This window comes from Telopea speciosissima, unplaced genomic scaffold (assembly GCF_018873765.1).
Source record: "Telopea speciosissima isolate NSW1024214 ecotype Mountain lineage unplaced genomic scaffold, Tspe_v1 Tspe_v1.0080, whole genome shotgun sequence".
NCBI classification, from domain to species: domain Eukaryota; kingdom Viridiplantae; phylum Streptophyta; class Magnoliopsida; order Proteales; family Proteaceae; genus Telopea; species Telopea speciosissima.
In genome coordinates, this window is record NW_025317416.1 from 1797 (window position 1) to 24082 (window position 22286).

At 42.0% G+C, this 22286-nt stretch overlaps 1 protein-coding gene across 3 annotated transcripts in view; it reads left to right on the top strand.

Annotated features, from left to right (window-relative positions):
* The first annotated feature begins 9177 nt into the window (after positions 1 to 9177).
* The window catches only part of LOC122647586, a 118124-nt gene continuing 105015 nt past the window's right edge, over positions 9178 to 22286 (top strand). For 2 of the 3 annotated variants that reach the window (XR_006330931.1, XM_043840947.1), the window contains exons 1-5: positions 9189 to 9225; positions 9311 to 9378; positions 10479 to 10548; positions 11832 to 11913; positions 18029 to 18093. Coding sequence is in view for 2 of the 3 variants with exons in the window: in XM_043840947.1 (XP_043696882.1) it covers positions 9223 to 9225; positions 9311 to 9378; positions 10479 to 10548; positions 11832 to 11913; positions 18029 to 18093 (288 nt within the window). In the remaining variant the exon portion in view is untranslated. Of the gene's footprint in view, positions 9226 to 9310; positions 9379 to 10478; positions 10549 to 11831; positions 11914 to 18028; positions 18094 to 22286 lie in introns of all 3 variants that reach the window. The other variant, XM_043840946.1, reaches the window with a different exon arrangement.

Consider the following 22286-nt stretch of genomic DNA (forward strand, 5'->3'; position numbering starts at 1 on the left):
AGGGGAGCATGTAGAAAATAATGATGGTCATGTTCCTAGTCAGGGGGAGTTGACTCCAATCCAGAAGACCATCAGGGAATTTCAGAAGAGAATTGACAATTCGAATGTTATCACCTACCAAACGAGATGCTCCAAAAGAGGGCAGCATCAATCCACTGTGGCACTAATACCTATCCAATTGCCGGCTCAGGATCCAAATCCTCATCCTCCTCCTCCTGGTGAGACTTCTCCTTCCGAACTACCGATTGCTTATTGCAAAGGTACTAGGACTTGCACCTTGCATCCCATTTCTCGCTTTGTTTCTTATAGTTCTCTTTCTCCGTCTTTTCATGCATTTGTGTCTTCTCTTTCTTCTGTTTCTGTTCCTAAAAATTGGTAGGAAGCTTATGTAGATGGAAAGTGGAAGGCAACTATGTTGGAAGAAATGAGACCTATTAAATTAAGTGAAGAAGAAGAAGAAGAAAGAAGAAGAGAGGAGAAGGAGAAAGAAGAACTGCACAATTGGGACTGCAGCCGTAAGAAGGACTGCCCCCAAAACATATTATTAAATAGGGTAAAAGACAAATACCACTAAGAGACAAAAATACCCCCAACATAGGGGAATCGTGAATAGGGGCTGACGCTATTCCCTATTCACGACTCCCCCTCTCTCCCTTACTTCTAACACTCCCCCTCAAGCTGGAGCATAGATTTTAATCATGCCCAGCTTGGTACAAATGTAATTCACTCTCATATTTCCCAAAGACTTGGTGAACAAATCAGCAAGTTGCTCCCCAATGCAAATATGGCGAGGGGAAATAATCCCTTGCTGCAGCTTCTCACGAACAAAATGACAATCAACCTCAATGTGTTTCGTTTTCTCATGAAACACCGGATTCTTAGAAATATGAATAGCAGCCTGACTGTCACACCACAACAGCATAGGAGAACCATCACCAAATCCAAGTTCCGTCATCAATTGTTTAATCCACAGTAGTTCACAAGTGCCATGAGCCATAGTCCGATACTCCGACTCTGCACTAGACCGAGCTACTACAGTCTGTTTCTTACTCTTCCATGAAACAAGGTTCCCTCCAACAAAGACACAATAGCCCGAAGTAGACTTTTTATCAATAGGAGATCCTGCCCAATCTGCATCAGTAAATCCTTCAATCCTTCTATGACTATGATTAGAATACAAGAGACCACGGCCTGGATCCTTCTTAATATATGTCAACACCCTTATAACTGCCTCCCAATGAGCTGTCCTAGGAGCAGACATAAATTGACTCAGTACACTGACAGGAAAAGAGATGTCAGGTCTAGTCACAGTCAAATAGTTGAGTGTCCCTACAAGCCTTCGATACTTCTCTGGATCAGCCAGAACATCCCCATCCTCTGCCATGAGTTTCACATTTGGATCCATAGGAGTATCCAAAGGCTTGGAGCCCAGTAATCCTGTCTCTGAAAGTAAATCAAGCACATATTTTCGCTGTGAGAGCAAAATCCCTTTCCTTGAGTGAGCTACCTCAATACCCAAGAAGTACTTTAGTCGTCCCAGGTCCTTAGTCTGGAATTGCTGTCCCAAATATGCCTTCAAGCTCTCAATACCTGAAGAGTCATCCCCTGTAATAACAATATCATCTACATAAACTACCAAAAATATCTTCCCTGCATCTGACTGCCTGAAAAACACTGAGTGATCACTCTCAGACCGAGTCAAACCAAACTCCAGCACAACATTTGTAAAGCGGCCAAAGCAAGCTCGTGGTGATTGCTTCAGCCCATACAAAGATTTCCTCAGCTTACACACCTTACCAGACTCCCCCTGAGCAACAAAACAAGGAGGTTGCTCCATATACACCTCCTCAAGGAGGTTCCCATGCAAGAACGCATTCTTAACGTCTAGCTGAAATAATGGCCAGTGATGTATAGCTGCCAAGGAAATTAAAATGCGGATAGAAGTAAGCTTTGCAACCGGAGAGAAAGTATCCAGATAGTCCACACCATACACCTGGGCATAGCCCTTTACAACAAGACGGGCCTTCAACCGAGCCACAGACCCATCAGGATTAACCTTCACCACAAAGATCTAGCGACAACTGATAGCAAACTTAACAGAGGGTAAAGAAACAAGCTCCCATGTCTGATTGTCCTTCAGAGCAGATAATTCCTCAGTCATGGCAGCCCTCCACCCAGGGTGAGCCAAGGCCTCTACCACCGACTTAGGAATAGGATAACTGTCAATAGTAGATAAACAAGCAACAAAAGAAGAGGACAAACGAGCATAGGACACAAAATGATCAATAGGGTGCTGGGTACAACTACGAACCCCCTTACGGGTAGCAATAGGAACATCAAGATCAGAAATAGGAGGTACAATAACAGAGGAGGAAGTACCTGAAGTAGAATCTGAAGGCAAGGATAACGTGGTAGATGGTGCTGCCTGGGTACTGTATCTCTCCATAGGTGTAATGCGATGTGTCGGTGCATCAGGTGGGCGACGACGAAAAACATCCAGTGGTTTGGTAGGAGATGGCACCGTAGGCAAAGGATCCTGCACAAGAGAAGAAGTATCGACAACATAAAGAGGGAGATCATCGTCCATCTCCGAAGCAGGCAGCGAGGATGCAACAAATGGAGTAGATTCAAAAAATGAGACATCAGCAGTAACAAAGTACTTTCGCAGATCAAAAGAATAACACCGGTAACCCTTTTGGGTTTTAGAATACCCCACAGAAAGACATTTAAGAGCTCTAGGATCCAACTTAGAGCGACCAGGACGATGATCCCGAATAAAACAAATACACCCAAAAACACGTGGTGGTAAGACAAACAACGGATGGGAAAGGAACAACAAAGAATATGGAATGCCACCACTCAAAACGGAAGAAGGCATGCGGTTAATAAGATAACACGCAGTCAAAACAGCATCAGCCCAAAAAGCTTTAGCCACTTTCATCTCAAATAAAAGAGAGCAAGTAACTTCCATCAAATGTTTGTTCTTCCTCTCAGCTACACCATTTTGTTGAGGTGTATCCGCACAAGTGGATTGATGAATGATCCCATGTTGAACCATAAACTCATTAAAGGGAGCAAAAAAATATTTTTTTGCATTGTCACTTCGAAGAACTTTCAAAGAAGTAGCAAATTGATTATGAATTTCAAGCACAAAAGTACAGAAAATGGAATATAATGCAGAACGATCCTTCATTAAACAAATCCAGGTAACTCTGGAAAAGTCATTTACAAAAGTGACAAAGTAACGAAAACCCAACACAGACGAAATAGGACACGGACCCCACACATCCGAATGAACTAAAGAAAAGGGTTGGACAACCCTGTTATTGACTCGAGGGGGATAACTTACACGGTGAAGTTTCCCAAACTGACAGGACTCACACTGCAAACTAGACAAGGACTGAAATCGACTATCTAAAATCTTCAAACTCTGCAATGAAGGATGACCCAAACGACTGGGAATCTGATGAGGAAGTGCCACACTTGAACACGCCAGAGTGGATGTGTCGTCAAGAAGATACAGTTCCCCAGATACACGACCTCTACCAATCGTCTTCCTCGACTGGAGATCCTGAAACTCACAATAATCAGGAAAAAAGGAAACCGAACAATTGTTAGCTTTGGTAAATTTTCGAATAGATAATAAATTGAAAGGAAATTTGGGCAAGTAAGAAACGGAAGACAATGACAAAGAGGGGGTAACATGCACAGTGCCTGTACCCGAACTTTAGCAAGAGACCCATCGGCTAACAGAACATCAGAAGAAGATTCACAAAATGAAGAAAATATACCTGATGCTCCAGTCATATGGTCCGAAGCACCTGAATCAATGATCCAGGGACGAGAAGTAGATGATAGGCATGCAATAGCATTACTTGGCCGAACTAGGGTAACAGTGGAGAACTGAGATGACTGAGAATTCTGAAATTGCGTAAACCGCTTATAGTCTTCATCAGAGATAGTCACTGTTTTATCCTCAGGCTTAGAAGGAGGGGTAACCACCGGATCACTGCTGGCTGAATTTGCAAACTGAGGTGGTTTACCATGAAGCTTCCAACAAAAGCGCTGAATGTGACCAGCTCTGCCACAATGATGACAAGTGCGCACCTGTCCTGAAGTCTCTGAAGTACCGGATGTGGGTGCTTTACTGTTCCCTGCCCCACGACCACGGCCACCACTACTACTGCCCGTACCTGTCCCACCACTAGGCCCACGGTTGGGAAAGGCTGCAAGTGCTGAACTCTCATTACCATGAGTAGAGTCTTGTCTGTTCTCACGAGAAACTCGTAACAGGCGAGAAAAAGCTTCTGGAAGTGTGGTAACTCTATCCCCACCAAGAATTTGAGACCGTACTGGCTCAAATTCTTTTCGAAGTCCACCCAAAAATACCATAACAGCTAGCTGCTCTCGCTGTTGCTGCATCTCCTTCACATCAGACGTGAGAGGAAGAATAGAATTCAGCTCCTCATATAGTCGCTTGAATTCTGCAAACTATTGGGTTACACTTAGAGTCTTCTGATCCACTTTATAAAATGCCTAGGACAGGTCATAAATCCGAGACAAGTTGTCCTTCCCAAAATAGAGGACATTCAAGTATTCCCATAAATCCTTTACTGTGTCAATGTGAGTAACCAGGTCTGCAATCTGATTATCCATTGTGTTCAACATCTGACTCAATATTTGTGCATCCACTGTATCCCATGTCGTGTCTCCTTCAGGCTTTGGCTTTGTGAGATGATCTTGCTGATCACGCCCCGTCAGGGCCAATCGAACCACCTTTTTCCATTGCTGAAAATTAGAAATCCCTTCAAGTTTCCTTTCGGTAATGCGATGAGAAGAAGAGGACAGTTAAGTCACAGTCGTCTTTGCATCACCCATGCTTAACTAAACACCTTGAATCTTCACAGAGCAGTCTCGGACAGAGGACAGCAAGCACTTCTCAACTTGCAAACACTTCTGAAATTACAAACAGTTCTGTAACTATAGGGCAGCAGGGTGATATGATCTTCAATCACTCACAACCAACAAACACCAGCCAGCAAGAAGATAAGAGCTTCAATCAACCACGAAAAATTCTGGAATTGATTTTTGTAGTGAAACCAATACACCAGCCAGAAAAATAAATACCCTCCAATAAGTCGATTCAGAAAAAAGAACAATATCAGTCTCCAAATCGCAAAACAGCACCTGAATCGATCTTAACCTTCATACATACCAAAAATTGAGACCTAGTTCTTTTATGTAGACATGAACTAGTCTTAAACAGTTCCACAAAGTTGCAGCATAGGGTGCTGCATCCCCTTCACAGTAAGATCACGAAAATCCTCAAAGCTTTAGGTCTCCAATGTTGCAACCTTGTTTTGATCCAAACGAAGAGAATGGAGAAGGTTCGAGGATGTTAAATTAACTCCTACAGTCCTAGCTTTGATACCATATTAAATTAAGTGAAGAAGAAGAAGAAGAAAGAAGAAGAGAGGAGAAGGAGAAAGAAGAACTGCACAATTGGGACTGCAGCCGTAAGAAGGACTGCCCCCAAAACATATTATTAAATTGGGTAAAAGACAAATACCACCAAGAGACAAAAATACCCCCAACATAGGGGAATCGTGAATAGGGGCTGATGCTATTCCCTATTCACGACTCCCCCTCTCTCCCTTACTTCTAACAAGACCCTTGAAAAAAAATAATACTTGTGATCCTCCAGGGAAAAAACCAGTGGGATGTAAATGGGTGTTTGTGGTCAAACAGAAGGTTGATGGCACTATGGATCGATATAAGGCACGTTTGGTTGCAAAAGGCTTCACTCAGACATATGTGATTGACTACCAGGAGACCTTTGCTCCTGTTGCAACTTTGAATACAGTTCGGGTTTTGCTATCTTGTGCAGTCAATCTTGGATGGGATCTACAACAGCTGGATGTGAAAAATGCCTTCCTAACTGGAGAACTTGGTGAGGAGGTGTACATGGATATTCCACCAAGATTTTCTTGTGAAAGTAATCAAGGTAAAGTGTGCTAATTGAAGCGAGCACTTTATAGTCTGAAGCAGTTACCTAGAGCTTGGTTTGGTCGGTTTCACAAGGCTATGATTTCTATGGGCTATAAGCAGAGTAATGCTAATCACACTCTCTTTATAAAGAGGGCTGGAAAAAACCTCACTGTTCTTATAGTCTATGTGGAGGACATTGTGGGTACTGGCAACGATGGTGATGAGGTTAACCGGTTGAAGAAGTTTCTTGGGCAGGAGTTTGAGATTAAAGATCTAGGGAAGCTACGAACTTTCTAGGGATTGAGGTTTCCAGGTCTTCGAAAGGCATCTTTCTCTCCTAAAGGAAGTATGTTCTAGACTTGTTGTCGGAAACTGGTTTGTTAGGATGTCATCCTTCAGATACTCTATGGAGGCTACTGTTCGTCTCAAAGAAAAGGAGGGTGAACCTGTTGATAAAGGCCGGTTCCAAAGACTAGTGGGAAAGTTGATTTATCTCTCTCACACACATCCAGACATTGCTGTTGCTGTGAGTACTGTGAGTCAGTTATTGCATGACCCCTATTCTTCTCATATGGAGGCTGTCCTTCGGATTTTTCATTACTTGAAGTCAGCTCTTGGAAAAGGCATTCTTCTTTCTGCTCATGCTCACCTACGAGTAGAGGCATATACCGATGCTAACTGGGCTGGTTCTGCAGGTCGGAAATCTATCTCTGGGTATTGTTCTTTTGTAGGGGGCAATCTTGTCACTTAGCGTAGCAAGAAGCAGAATGTGGTTGCTCGTTCTAGTGCTGAAGCAGAGTGTCGTGCTATGGCACAAGGCATTTGTGATTTACTTTGGCTGAAAGGCTTGTTACAAGACCTTGGTATTCTTGTTCATCTTCCTATGATGTTGTACTGTGACAACAAAGCTGCAATCAGCATTGCTCACAATCCAGTACAGCATGATCGCACCAAGCATGTTGAAGTGGACAGACATTTTATCAAGGAGAAGTTGGAAGACGGATTGATTTGTGTTCCCTTTGTGAAGTCTACTGATCAGGTTGCTGATATTTTCACCAAGGGATTGTCTGGGAAATTGTTCCATCCTAATCTAGTCAAGTTGGGCATGATTGACATATTTGCTCCAACATGAGAGGGAGTGTTAGAACTGTTAGAACGGTAGGGGTTTTTTGGACCCTCTTCTTGTTTCTTTTATTTTTTCTATTATGTGGGTTTTAGTCCCACATTGCTTATTTATATTTCTGTCCTCTATTCTCAAGGATATATATAAAGAGCTTGGGGGTGATCATTAATCATCCAAGCCTTACTCTAATTCTAAATCTGTTAACAAGTTATCTATTTAAAAAGCCCTAAAACATTTCATCAAGAACCCTATCAAATCCATACCACCACAAAAGCCCTAAAATTGCTCAAGAACCCTAAAATCCATACCTTTTGATCGGATTTATTCAATCTAACACCAGAGGCTCTACAATAGATCCAAGTTCTGATCCGATTTCTGAGACAAAATGGGAGAGGAAAGATCATAGGTCAGATCAAATCGAAGAAAACGAGCTTACAGAGCTTACGAGTTCCTGGACTTCCTCGATCTTCAGGTCTTCTCCTATCCCCACGACAAAGAAGCCCTTCTCCTCTCCTTCAACTTCACGATGACATCAAGTTTTTTCCTAAGTTTAACGTTCTTTTGTGCTCTTTGGTCTGGAGAACGAAAAAACACCTCCCAGGTGTTCTGTAAAACGCGTTCCACAGACCAATTTTCCATCCGTTTTGTTCTTAAAGACCAAAAGAACGAACTGATTTGGCAATCACTTTTTACCCGTTTTTCCGTTCTCAGAGAACGAAAGAATGCCAAAGAACGTTCTTGAGACCGTTACCAAACGCGGCCTAAGTCTTCTGCTGTGTATGTTATGTTATATGGGAGTTGTGATAATAAATTGAGGTATATAGAAGATCATTTGATCAATGCCCGTGAGGGCAGTACCTTTTACCCTGACCGGGTTCGGGTCCTTACAGTATTGGTTCTGGACATAAATTTTTTATGTATCGATGTGTCCAATCTTGATACGTATTGGCTGCATCAGTCTGTATTATATCGATTCTTGATACATATTGGCCGCATCAGTCTGTATTATATCAATACTTGATACCTGTGTATTGGTCTGTATTGATCCGTATATCAGCTCGTATTGATACCATATCGGTCTGTATTGGTTCTGTACAAATTTTTTATGTATCGACGTGTCCAATCTTGATATGTCATACGTATTGGCCGCATCAGTCTGTATTATATCGATACTTTAAACCATGGTTCAAAATGTTGACCTCTCCAACTATTCTTTTTGAAACACTATTGTGTCACATGGAAAAATTCTTCTAGGCTGAAATTTATGAGTTGTGATACGGGCAATATGTGTAGTATGGCTTGTTGAAAAATGAATCCCTTTTTTAAAGGAATTTTTTTTTTTTTTGAATTGGAAATTGCATGGTTTGAAGGTTGAAATTACAAAGAAAAAATTCTATTACATAATAAGCTTTGATAAGGTGGAGCAGGGGCCTTGAGTGTTTCCTTATCTATGGACTGTCTGGATTTGCTACATTCCCCTCCAAGTGGCTGAAAATCAGAAGGTCATCTGTCCTACCTAAAAAATCATTTTGTATAAATATCTGTATAATACACACACACACACACACACACAAAGAAAATCAACACCAACTTAAGGTCTCCTACATGAATCCTGTTCTGCTATAGCACTCTATGTAAGGACATGTTTTCTTGTAATATCCACCCCTTCCTTCTCTCAATTCCTTAGCCAAGTAGTTTTGCCTTTTCCCTTGTTCTTTAACACCTTCAACTTGAACAATGTTAGTCCTCATTATTCACTATTGCAGGCATTAATTTTCATTGCACATGACTGAAATACTTTGATCACTTCGTCTTGTTAACCATACCTTTGCTCTCATTTTTTTGGTTCCTTGTATCCCCTAGTGGACTATTCAGCTTTCCCATCATATAGCCCATAGTTATCAAGGCGGGAAGGCGACCATGGCATTTTAGAGGGTAGAAAATCAAGGCGACACCGCCATGGCGCCCAAGGCATCCAAGGTGACCAAGGAGCCGGGACGCCTTGATAATTACTATATAGCCATTATTATACCACGTCATATCTCATGGATGTTTTTTTCCTCCCCCCCCTTGGATACTGAATCTCCTAGAGATTTTAGATTTTGATTGATATGGTCCACCATTTGGCACAAGCACATTCTATAATTTCTTCAGTTGGTCTATTAGTTCAACTTCTGATATGAAAAATATTTTCTTCAGGGAACAAGCGATCCATATGTGGTTATTCAATTCGATGGACAAGTTGTCAAAAGCAAGGTTAAATGGGGGTAAGTTATTGGTGTTCCAATTCTGCAATGGGAAATGTTAGAAACTTCATTTCTAATATTCATGTCACGTTAGTGAAAGAGAGAAGAGGATCAATGTCAGTGGGAGAAAAATGAGTGTCATGCAAAACTCTACTCATGACCTCCACTGCACAACAATAGACATAAGGAAACTTAATAATATCTGGATTAAACATATCCATAATTCCATATGCTCAAGTTTATCAGGAAAGAAAGGACTCGTCGAGTTAGTTTTTGGATCCTCAAAGGATATGGTCATGATAATTACTTGACTAGATGGACTTTGTATGCACAATGAAAATCGCTTTGTTATCTCCACTTCTCAACGTACATAATCAATAAGGGAAACAGGTTGAGCGCATCTGTCTTCAATCATATCTTTCCCTTCACCTCTGCAACTACAATTGTTATCTGTCATCATTGCAACAAATTCCATTGACAGTGAAAATATCTGGGATGAAGACTCCTGATGATGGTGGCAACCAGATATCCAATATTCTTATTCCCTGTAGTGGGAGAATTAGCCATATTTGAATGCCACTGGAGTTGACAATCATCACCTATGCTTTTGTTGGCAGTTGAAAGAATGGCCCTTGACCAACCACAATAACAACGGGCTAAGGGGGGAGGGGAATCGCCAACCAGAGCGAAGCACAATAAAACACTATCCAAGGTCCAATATCCTTCGACAAAGGACATGATCTCTGATATTGCTACTCAAAAGCAAAATCTTCTCACTTCTGGGAAAGGAGTAAGCAATGTAGGGCCGAATTTTGGGATGAGGAGGGATGCTGGAGTCACTCCGGCGGAAAACACGAAGGGAGGGGGGCCGGGGAGGAGGCTGGGAGGGATCCGGGAGAGAGAGAGGGGAGCTGGGCAGGGGTGCTGGGGGCGACGGCCGAAGGGGAGGGTTAAGGCCCAAGAAAATTACACTTCAATGAAAGGAAACCATGATTTTTTGCATAATGGTTCTTTTCATGGATTTAGAGGACTCTGATCATCATTGACTCTCCTATATTGAAGGATCATCTCTTTTTTCTTGGACATCCCTTTTGATTATATTACTGATTGACTTTTTGCAGGACCAAAGAACCAACATGGAATGAGGAGTTTACTCTAAACATTAAGTTACCCCCTACCAAAATTCTTCAGGTCTCCAATTCTTCCTTTTTGAATTTTGTTTCCTTATGAAATCCTGTCTGAATATGTTTCCTTTGGATCAAGTTTATACGAATTCCTCTTTGTTTCCTATGTTCTTGTTGCAAAAAGTACTTTCCATTTGTTCTATTGATTTTATGATATCATTTTGCATTTGCTATGATTGACCTTGAAATCTAGTAGAATACTAGAATATTCACAATTATCCGTTGAGCCACCAAGTTTCCAATTCCATCAATCTGCTAGCCATAAAAAATCTTATCTTTTCATTGCTATTACAACTCCCAAGCCTTGGTACTTAAGTCTTCAACACAACCTAACATTAATTCCCTTTAAACCTGCATTATTGCTAAAATTGTTTTGAAGTATCAGAGGGCTAGGGATGGCCATGACCCCCTATTAGAGGTTGTGGAAAAGGAAGGGGCAAAGCCTGACCCTTCTTAGTGTTTTGTTAATCATAAATAAGATGAACACTATTAATTGTTCTTGTTTCATGTAGGATGGGGATATTCTTTTAAGTTGGTCTGTTTGTTGGGTGTCTTTTGGTTCTAGATGGTTTGTAGAGTTGTGTGTAAGAAGGGAAGGTTGGAGTAGGCGAGGATGGTTGCTTTTTTCTAGGGTTTGGTGATCCCTGAGGCTTCTTTCTCCTCGGCTCATCTTGAGGCAGTAAATTGAATCTTGACCTCTCTCTCTCAACCAACCCAACAGATCATTTTATGAAGAAAATGATATATTTTCCAAATAACTATAGTTAAGAGGAGTATTTACAGCTTGAATGATGTTAAATTTGTACGAATTGTATACGTAAAAAGGTCTTGATAGTTAACAGAAGTTAGTGGACAGGTAGTTCACGAGTTGCAGACTTATAGGATTACATGAAATTGGTCTACCTTTGGTTGTAAACTGATAAGTAATGCTTTTGTAGAGTCTCCATTGGGGCTAGATGTAGTATGGGGGCTTGTTTTTGTTCATAAACTCTTTGACTACTCAAAGAAAATAGAATTAGTCTTTGAGTGGAACCTTCTATATTTACATGTCTTAAATACTCTATGCATTTCATTTCATTTCATTTTTGTTGAATATTTTTTTCTTTGGGGGTAGGTGATTTCTTCTGTTTAAAATTTCTAATACCCCATAATAAAGTACATTTTGATTAACTGGTGAAAGAATGTTAATTAAGAAGTTATGGCCTTATGAAATGACTTTATGACTCATATTCCCTGTACTTGTTAAAAAAAAAAATAATTTACTTCTCATATGCGGTTTTCAAACTTCAGGTTGCAGCTTGGGATGCAAACCTTGTAACTCCACATAAGCGTATGGGCAATGCAGGCCTTAACCTGGAAGCCTTTTGTGATGGTAATAATGCTTTGAGTTTCCTCTTGCATTGGTAATATGATCAGAAATTTTTTTTTTTTTATGCAATTTGCATTGGTTTTGAGCCATAAGGGATTAAGCCACTGTGTTGCTTTGGAAGGCTTTGAAGTTTCTTTGTTATACTTGAGGATTAATTGCCCTTTGCCTTACTTGAGATGCCATAATTGATGGAAGCAACTTAAGAGTCTTATGCTTACAACCTTGTTGAGATGTGTCACCCAATATTATAAGGGTACTTTTGGTATTTTATTTATGCTTTATTTATGTACTTTTGAACAAGGGTAGAGTTGTAATTTGGGCTGTGACACTGTTCACGTAAACAGTATCGTGAACAGTGTTTCCCTTTGTAATCTCTTTTATTATTATTATTATAAATAGAGAGCTTGACTGATCTCATTGATCAATCAAGCCATTCACAAAATTCCTGTTTTGTTAACATGGCATCAGAGCCAAATCAACTTTGATCGATTTTTTCAAAACCCACCACCCTCCCCTCATTCGAACTTCATCCATTCCTACCCTCTCTCTCGATCTTCTCTTATCTTCTTCTTTTGTTTTTTTCCCACATTAGGGCAGCACTAGGGGGGTGATCACAATGATCTAGATGCTGCCCCAACTACCCCACATTCTTCCATCACTTTTTTAGATCGATGGAGGCTACAGGACTGCCTGCGATTTAAAGAAGTTCCTGCGATTTGAAGAAGTTCTGTTTTTTTTGAAGATCAGGCCTCCCTACCAATTTCGGCTGCTTCTTCCCTTGGAGAATCTTCTTCAGCTACTGCTCTCAGCCTCCATTCTCTTCATCTACAGGTTTGAAGACCCCTCCCCCTTATCGATCTCTCTTTTTAGGGTTTTTTCAAAACCCTGACACTAATCGATATTGTGGTTTGGGCTGCTGGTTCTTGGTGCCTCTGATTGGCACCTTTGCTGCTCTTATTCATCATCATTCCCTGCCCCAAATCTGGGAATCTTGGCTTCCTTACAGCCCCGCTATCCTGCAATCGATTTCTGCCTATATCGATTCTAGGGTTTTTTTTAGGTTTTTTGTGGAAGGTTGCTACTTATTGAAGACTCTGGTTCTTGGCTACCATGACTGGTTCTGATTCTTCTTCAGCCTCTTCTGGCATTGATGGACAACCCAGGACTGATTTGCTGCGACTTGCTGCCCCCATCAAACTTGATGGCTCCAACTACCTGAAGTGGTCTCGGTCAACCTATCTGACAATAGCTGGCCGTGGCCTTACTGGCCATCTTCTCGGGACAGCTTCAAAACCTGCAGAAGAAGGTGCTCCACTCAACAAGTGGTTATCTAATGATGCAATGGTGATGTCCTACCTGATTCACTCTATGCAGGGGGATATCTCCGATAATTTTCTGCTACTGGACACAGCCCAGGCTATATGGAGTGGTGCTAAAGAGACTTATGGTCGCACTGGGAATGATGCACAGGTCTATGAGATTAGAAAAAAGGCCAATGGGACTGCCCAACAGGACCTCTCTGTTTCGAAGTACTATGCTGCCCTCAAGAACTTATGGCAGCAATTGGACCACTACTCCGACTATCAACCCTCCACTGCTGCAGATCTGGCTCGCAAACACATCGACAAAATACGTGTTTATGATTTTTTAGCTGGCCTAAATATGGAGTTTGATCCTATTCGGGTTTAGGTACTTGGCCAGTCTCCGTTTCCCACTCTGGAGCAAGCCTTTGCCATGGTTCATAATGAGGAATCTCGTCGGACTGCCATGTTGCATTCCTCTACTGTTGATCGATCTGCCTTGCAAGGTGCTTCCAATGTTTCCTCTTCTACCACTACTGATGGTGGTACTGCTGCCCAGAAAGGCCCAGTCAAATGTGAACGCTGCCACAAGCTCTACCATACTGAAGCTCAATGCTGGAAGCTCCATGGGAAGCCTGCTGATTATGAAGAAAAAAGAGGCCGTGGGAAGTCCAAACCCAAGGCTCATATTGCTAATTCTGTACCTACTGCTGCTGCTGCCCCTTCCTCTGATATTGGGCTTACTCAGGATGAACTTCTAGCTTTCCGTCGCATGCTTTAGGCCTCTTCTATTGCTCCTACTACGCCACCTGCACTTGCTGCCAATCTTGGTTCTCACTTTGCCTCCGGTATTCCAGTTAATAGTTTGTGTGCATCGGCTGTATCCACTACTTGGATTATTGATTCCGGTGCTATAGACCATATGACTGGCTCATCCCATGTGTTTCATTTTTATTCTCCTTCTTCGGGCCACTACAGTGTTCGAGTAGCTAATGGCTCCCTTTCTTCTATTAATGGGAAGGGTTCCATATGCTCTCCTACCCTTTCCTTAAATTCTGTTTTGCATGTTCCTTCTTTTTCTACCAACCTTATCTCTATCAGTAGCCTTACTAGAGATCTGAACTGCAAACTGACATTATTCCCTTCTCATTGTGTTCTACAGGATCTGGAGACGGGGCGCACGATTGGGGCTGGTAAGATGCAAGGTGGTCTCTACGTCCTTGATACGGGTCAGCCTTCTTCGTTGCATTTGGCTTCCTCTACAGCTCATCATCTACAGTCCACCTCGTCACCTGACCTTCATCTCTGGCACTGTTGGCTTGGTCACCCATCTGTTAGTACCTTAGCTTTTTTATTTCCAGACTTACTCAAAAATTGTAATAGGAATGAGTTTTTATGTGAGGCTTGTGTTTTGGCCAAACAGACTAGTTCCAATTATTCTTCCATAAATAAAAGAAGTGAGTTTCCATTTGCTTTGGTTCATTCTGATGTGTGGGGCCCTGCCCGTTGTAATTCCATTACGGGTCATAGATGGTTTGTCTCCTTTATAGACTGTTATACTCGTACTACTTGGGTTTATCTGATGAGCCATAAAAGTGAGGTCTTCCGCTGTTTTCAATTGTTTCATCATATGGTTCAGACCCAATTCAATGCCATAATGCACATTTTACGCAGTGATAATGGCAGGGAATACATGGAGGGTCAGTTCCAACAGTATTTGGCTGCCCATGGTATTATCCATCAGACTAGCTGTGTTGACACACCTGCCCAGAATGGGGTTGCTGAAAGGAAAAATCGACATCTCCTTGAGGTAGCCCGGGCCATTATGTTTGCACGGCAGGTCCCTTCCCAATACTGGAGTGATGCCATTCTTACTGCTGCTTACCTCATAAACCGAGTGCCTACCCGTGTTCTTGATGGTCGTTTCCCCATTGCTCTCCTTCAGGGTTCGTCATCCTTTATGGTTCCTCCCAAAATTTTTGGTTGGGTCTGCTATGTCCGCAATCATCTTCCTCATGGGAAATTTGATTCACGGAGCATTCGGTGTATTTTTCTGGGCTATTCTGCAACCCAGAAGGGATACAAGTGTTATCATCCCCCTACTCGCCATACCTTTGCCTCCATGGATATTGTCTTCCATGAATCCTTGCCCTACTATTCCCAGACATCTCTTCAGGGGGAGCAGGATCAGGTTTTTGAAGACGTGTCTGTTATTCTTTCGGCTCCTATTCAGGGGGAGCCCTCTGTAGCTTCAGCTCCTATAGTGGTTCCTCATCAGGGGGCGTAGGCCAGTCAGTCAAATCCCTGTTGAGAAAGTATATACCCGGGGGCGCACATGACAGGATGTGACTGCCACCACCACCATACCACCTCTACAATCGTTTGCACCTTATCCAGATTCAGACCCTGCTACATCACCTGGTAAGGATCCTTCTCTTGATTTACCTATCGCTGTCCGTAAAGGCGTTAGGTCATGCACCCAACACCCCATCTCCAATGTTGTTTCCTATGATGCTTTACCTCCTTCCTATCGTGCATTTGTTTCTTCCCTTTCCTCTGTTTCTATTCCTCAGAATTGGCAGGAGGCGATTGCAGATCCAAAGTGGAAAGCAGCCATGATGGAAGAAATGACTGCCTTACATAAAAATGAGACATGGGAGCTAGTTGTTCTTCCTTCGGGTAAGAGACCAGTTGGATGCAAGTGGGTATTTGTTGTCAAGCAGAAGCCAGATGGAACAGTGGATAGATATAAAGCCAGGCTTGTGGCCAAAGGGTTCACTCAGACTTATGGGATCGACTACCAGGAAACATTTGCCCCTGTTGCAAAGCTGAACACTGTCAGAGTTTTACTGTCTTGTGCTATCAACCTTGGTTGGGATCTACAGCAATTGGATGTAAAAAATGCATTCCTACATGGAGAGCTGGAAGAGGAGGTGTATATGGAAGTTCCTCCAGGTTTTTCCTATGACAAGAATCATGGGAAAGTTTGCAGATTAAAGTGGGCACTTTATGGATTGAAGCAATCACCACGGGCATGGTTTGGTAGGTTTCATAAAGCCATGGTCTCCTATGGATATAGACAGAGTATGCTGATCACACTTTGTTTATCAAGAGAAAGGGAGAAAAAGTCACTCTTCTTATAGTTTATGTTGATGACATAGTTGTGACTGGTAATGATGCAGATGAAGTTTCTCACTTGAAGGCTTTCTTGGGACGGGAATTTGACATAAAAGATCTAGGACAGCTAAGATATTTTCTTGGGATTGAAGTTGCCCGGTCTCCAAAGGGCATCTTTCTCTCCGAAGGAAAGTATGTTCTAGATTTACTATCAGAAACTAGTTTGTTGGCTGTCACCCTTGTGATACTCCTTTGGAAGCTAATACCCATTTACAAGAGAAGGATGGTGAGCCTGTTGATAAGGGCAGATATCAACGATTGGTGGGAAAACTGATTTACCTCTCCCACACCAGTCCAGATGTTGCTATTGCTGTGAGCCTAGTGAGTCAGTTCATGCATGATCCCTATTCCACTCGTATGGCTGCTGTTCTTCGTATTCTCCATTACTTGAAATCAGCCCCAGGAAAAGGGATCCTTTTGTCTCCCTATGACCATCTTCGCATTGAGGCTTATATAGATATTGATTGAGGTGGTAAGCCAGACAGGAAGTCAACCTCTGGCTACTGTACCTTTGTTGGAGGGAACTTGGTAACATGGCGGAGTAAAAAACAAAATGTGGTGGCAAGATCAAGTGCTGAAGCTGAATTTCGTGCCATGGCCCAGGGCATATGTGAGTTATTGTGGTTTCAGAGTTTACTCCTAGATATCTGTGGGTCTGTTCATCTTCCAATGTTGTTGTACTGCGACAACAAAGCAGCGATTAGCATTGCCCATAATCCAATATAGCATGATCGTACCAAGCATGTGGAGATTGACAGACACTTCATCAAGGAGAAGTTAGAGAGTGGGCAGATTTGTATCCCTTTTGTGAAGTCTGGAGATCAACTAGCTGATGTCTTCACCAAAGGGTTGAGTGGAAAGTTGTTTTATTCTAGCCTAGTCAAGTTGGGTATGTGTGATATCTATGCCCCAACTTGAGGGGGAGTGTTGAGATGTGTCACCCGATATTATAAGGGTACTTTTGGTATTTTATTTATGCTTTATTTATGTACTTTTGAACAAGGATAGAGTTGTAATTTGGGCTGTGACACTGTTCACGTGAACAGTGTCGTGAACAGTGCCGTGAACAGTGCTTCCCTTTGTAATCTCTTTTATTATTATTAGTAGAAATAGAGAGCTTGACTGATCTCATTGATCAATCAAGCCATTCACAAAATTCTTGTTTTGTTAACAAACCTTTTGTTGCTTTTTCTTTCCCTCTCATTTTATGGAAGGAACTTTTGAGCCTGATTTTGACAGACTTTGGTACTGAAAAGTGGCTTCTGTACTTCATGTTTGTACCCATCCTTGTTACTTAATAATTAATATGTTGAATTTATTGTGACATAAAATACTACATTTGTCAAAAGTGGAATTTGTACTGATTCTACGGAATATAGATTTATACTTTGTTTAAATTGTATTTCTAAATATAGCAGCAGTGAAAATAATATTGATAATTCCTTGTGTAACTTCTGGCACCAAGTTGTTTGTCATTTTTGATTTACCCAGTAAATCAGGAGAATCTCTGCTGGAAGTCTGTATTCAGCTTTCTTTGATTGTAGGCCATAATTTTCTGTATTGCTACTGTGGATTTCGTTTGGCACAAAGGCTGCAATTTCGGCTTAAGATGATCTGGTGATGAAAATGTATTTTGTTAGGAAACGTGCATGAGGTGCTGGTGGAATTGGAAGGCATGGGAGGTGGTGGAAGGATATATCTAGAGGTAAATGTTCTTACTCAGAAATCCCAGATAAAGCAATACTCAAGCATAATTGTCCCAGGGTCTAGGTGACCCAAGGCGTTGGAGGGGGCCTGGATGCAAGGCGACGCCAACAAGGCGTCCAAGCCTCCAAGGTGCCTGCCTAGGCAACCAAGGCGCCTGGACACCTTGACAACTATGTCTCAAGTATGGTGCTATTTTTTCTCCTGCTGAGCGGGTCCAGTTTATTTGAGGTTTGATTCCTTATACTACACACTAAACCTGGAACTTGGTTAGCCGTGGATGGATTGTGAAGCGTAGTTCTGATTGTTTGTCCATTTATGGGAAAAGATCTTCATTTCCTTTCTCATTTATCCTTGACTTTATTCTATGCTACCACTAAAAGATTTTACATGAACTGATCTGAAAAATATTCTGAGTCTACTGAAAGGGAAGAATCAATAAAGGAAGAAAGTTTAAAAAAGAAGGATAAAGATCATGAAACCTTCTCTATTTATTTCCCGCCACAAAGGGTGGGGTAGGAGGGATGGAGAAGGGGAAAAAGAAATCTAATATTATAATCTTAAATAGTCTTTAACCATATTTTCATTTTCTTTTTTCACTTTAATAAGATAAAAGATCATAGTTTTTTCTTGTACTTGTTTTGGATAGAAACTTCAAACATCAAGTACATTTCTGTCGAACTTTGTTTTTTAATCTTCTGTGGTGGACCCTTTTTTTTAGGTGAATAAAGAATCCATTACCAAAGAGAGAAAAAATAGGTACTCCTCAAGAGAGGGAGGGAGGAAGAAAAAGACAAGAATTAATGGGACACCTACTTCTAGGGGTGTCTGCACACCAGGAGGGGGCAGCATCAATCTTAGTTTTCAAATAAAAATTAATGGAATCTAAAATCTGCTGAAGTGACGTAGACTTGGGAGTCCATCTGCAGAGGTTTCGCTCAAACCATATGTGGTAGATTGTGGCTCCAAAAGCAAAGCTTGCTCATAACATTACAGCAAGATTTGCCTGCAAAGACATCAAATCAAATCCATTCTGTGTCGAATGGGAGGATTCTTATTCTAGAGGGCCAGCACTTGGAGAGTATACCTTGCCAAACAGAGGGAGAGAATGTGTAGTAGAAGAAGAGGTGATTCACATCTTCAGTAGCATTCCAACGAAGGCAGAAATTAGGAGAGACAGGGATCTAACACTGGATAAAAAAGGCTTGGGTTGGGAGGCAGCGGGAGGAGAACCTCTAAGCAGTGAAGTTGTGATGAGGAATGTGCCTCTTGAACCAAGCCATATTGCGCCAGACTTTGATAGAGCCATGAATCCTAGTAAGATCGAAAGCAGACTTGGCACTAAACAAACCCAAAGAGGAAGCAGTCCACATACCAAATCCCCACCCAGTGAGTGGAGAAGAATTAGCAGATATTAGTTTCAGATATCCATGGTGGATGGAGATAAGGGAGGGAGGGAGGGAGGGAGGGAGGGAGGGAGTGAGTGAGAAGCAGAATGGGGTTTTTGATACGTTTGTTTTAAAAATAAAATGAGATGACTTTTTTACCTCTGACATGAGTCGGTAATAAACACGGTCATTAGCAACTTCCACCTCCTAGGGATACTAGGAAGAGCATCCCAGATGCTTGACATGGAGGATGGGAGGGGGGCACTCATCATGCTGAAGAATATCAGAAATGATGTCCAACCTATTGAGACCAGAACTGTAGATAGCTCTATCCCCAACCGAGAGAAGGACCCCAAGAGGGTGCCAATGGTCTAACCAGAACCTTGTGGAGGCACCATCATTAATCTGAGAAGAAATAACACCAAGCACAAGAGGACGGAGCTGCAGGATCTTTCTCCAAACCCAAGATGCCTCCGTAAGGGGGGGCGGGGAGTCCAAATGGAGTCATTACAGAGGAGGCAAGAATAGACCCAATTAACCCAAATACTCTTGTTCCTAGCTGCAATCTTCCAAATAAGCTTAAGGATACCTGCAATGTTGACATCTTTAATTCTTCTCAAACCAAGGTCCCCTTCATCCTTAGGAAGGCAAACTGAAGACCAACTGATCGGGAAGAGGAGTCTAGGGGATTTACACCCCTTCAAGAGAAAAGCACGCATAAAGGACTCTTGTCTCACAATCATAGACTTTAGAAGACCAAAAATGCCGGAGCAGTAAATATAGGATGGCTGAAGCACAGATTTGATCAACTCAAGACGGCTGGCATAGGAAAGCAACTTACCGCTCCTAAGTTGAAGTCTCTTACACAAAAGGTCCAGGATTAGGGGAGCAATGGTGAGCTGTCAATCTGGAGGGGATCAAAGGCAAGCTCAAATTCTTAACTAGAAGCGAGGTTTAAAGTATTTGTATTGAGTATCATATTGGAAAGGTGATTTTAAGAGACGTATCGTATCGTATTGGAGATACGCAAGGTACGCTAAAGATACACATGGAAATATATTTTTGGAGCAAAAAACACTATAAATAAGCAATATATAACATGTATCATGGATAAACACTAAAATGAAGAACAACGTATAACGAGGCAAGTGCATTAAATTGAAATTGTTATAAAAGATGAAGTTTCTTACATGTTGTGATAGTCTATTGCTATGAAGAGTGTCGGGGTGGTTCAAACTCATATCTGGAAGGGTTTTCAAGAATAGGAGTGGCTACTCGGCTAGGATGATGTTGTGCACCGACCCAACTTAGGAGTTCCTTCCCCTTTTTTTCGCCAAATGACTTTGTATCGAGTCTAATAGTCACGTGCCTTTAATGGCCATATTGACGTGTATCGGTTGGTATCGACCGTATTGGTCTGTATCGAGCCATATTGGCTGATACGCGAGCGCAACAACTGAGGGGGTTTCAGTGCCTGTGATATCCTTGCCATTTTTTGGCCCAACATCCCTTCCTGTCCCAACACCAGAAAGATAAGTATCGATACTCCCACAAAACCCTTTAACGTAAGTATCGTATCGGGCTGTATCGGCTGATACAATGTGATACCAATCGAGACATACTATTTTTTTTAAAAAAGAGATACGTTCGGTATGTATTGTATCTGTACCAATCGATATTGAAAAATATCAGCCGATACGATACGATACGATACTATATGGACCGTTACTTCAAACCATGACCGGAAGACTACCCAAAGAGAACCTAGTCTCCTCTATCAAACAATACTTAACAGACTCAAAGACCCCAACTAGAAAAAGAAGGGATTTGAAGGGGTTAACACGAAGGCCAGACATACTTTAAAAGAGGCGCAAACAAGCTAGGATGGCCTCAATGGAGGGCATATCGGTTCTGGAGAAGATCATGAGGTCCTCAGCAAAGGCAAGGTGGGAGATCTGAAGCGCTTTGCATTTGGGCATAAGAGAGATGAGGTGGAGGTTCATGTTGGATTGGAGACTTTTGGAAATGACTTCAAGGGCTAAGGTGAAGATGTAGGGGGAGAGAGGGCTACCTTGGCGAATGCCACTAAAAGAGGCAAAGAAACTGGTGGGACTACCATTGATAAGGACAGAGAAACATGGGGAAGAGATGCAATGGTAGATCCAATTGATGAAGGCAGGGGGAAAAGACATTTTATTTAGAACACTAACAATGAAATTCCAGGACAAGGAGTCAAAAGCTTTGTGGATGTCAATCTTTAAGAGGGCTGCATGGGAATGAGCTTTTCTGTCAAACCTTCGGACAAGCTCATTACAGAGAAGAATATCGTCAGAGATGCTTCTTCCAAAAATGAAAGCAGATTGATTGGCACTGACTAGGGAATCGGCCACCAACTTGAGGCGAATAGCAAGGACGACAATGAATTTGTACAGAAGATTGCAAAGAGGACTGGGGCAGAAGTTGGTCAAAGAAGAGACACCTTCCTCCTTGGGAATAAGGGAAAGAAAGGTCTGATTGATCCCTTTAATCTGATTGGGTTTAAAGAAGAAGCTTTGGATGGCCTTAATAGGAGCCGGTTTGATGATGTGCCAACAGGAGGTGAAGAAACCATACTAAAACTGTCTGGACCGGGAGCACGATTAGCTTTATGGGAGTGGACAGCGGAAAGAATTTCCTCCTTTGAGGGGATAGAATGGAAGGAGCCAGACAGAGAGGGACGGATAGTTTTGTTGAGGAGATCATCAGGGTTGATTGAAGGGGAGGGAGAGGAGGGGGTATTAAAGATATTGAAGAAGAAGTTAACAGA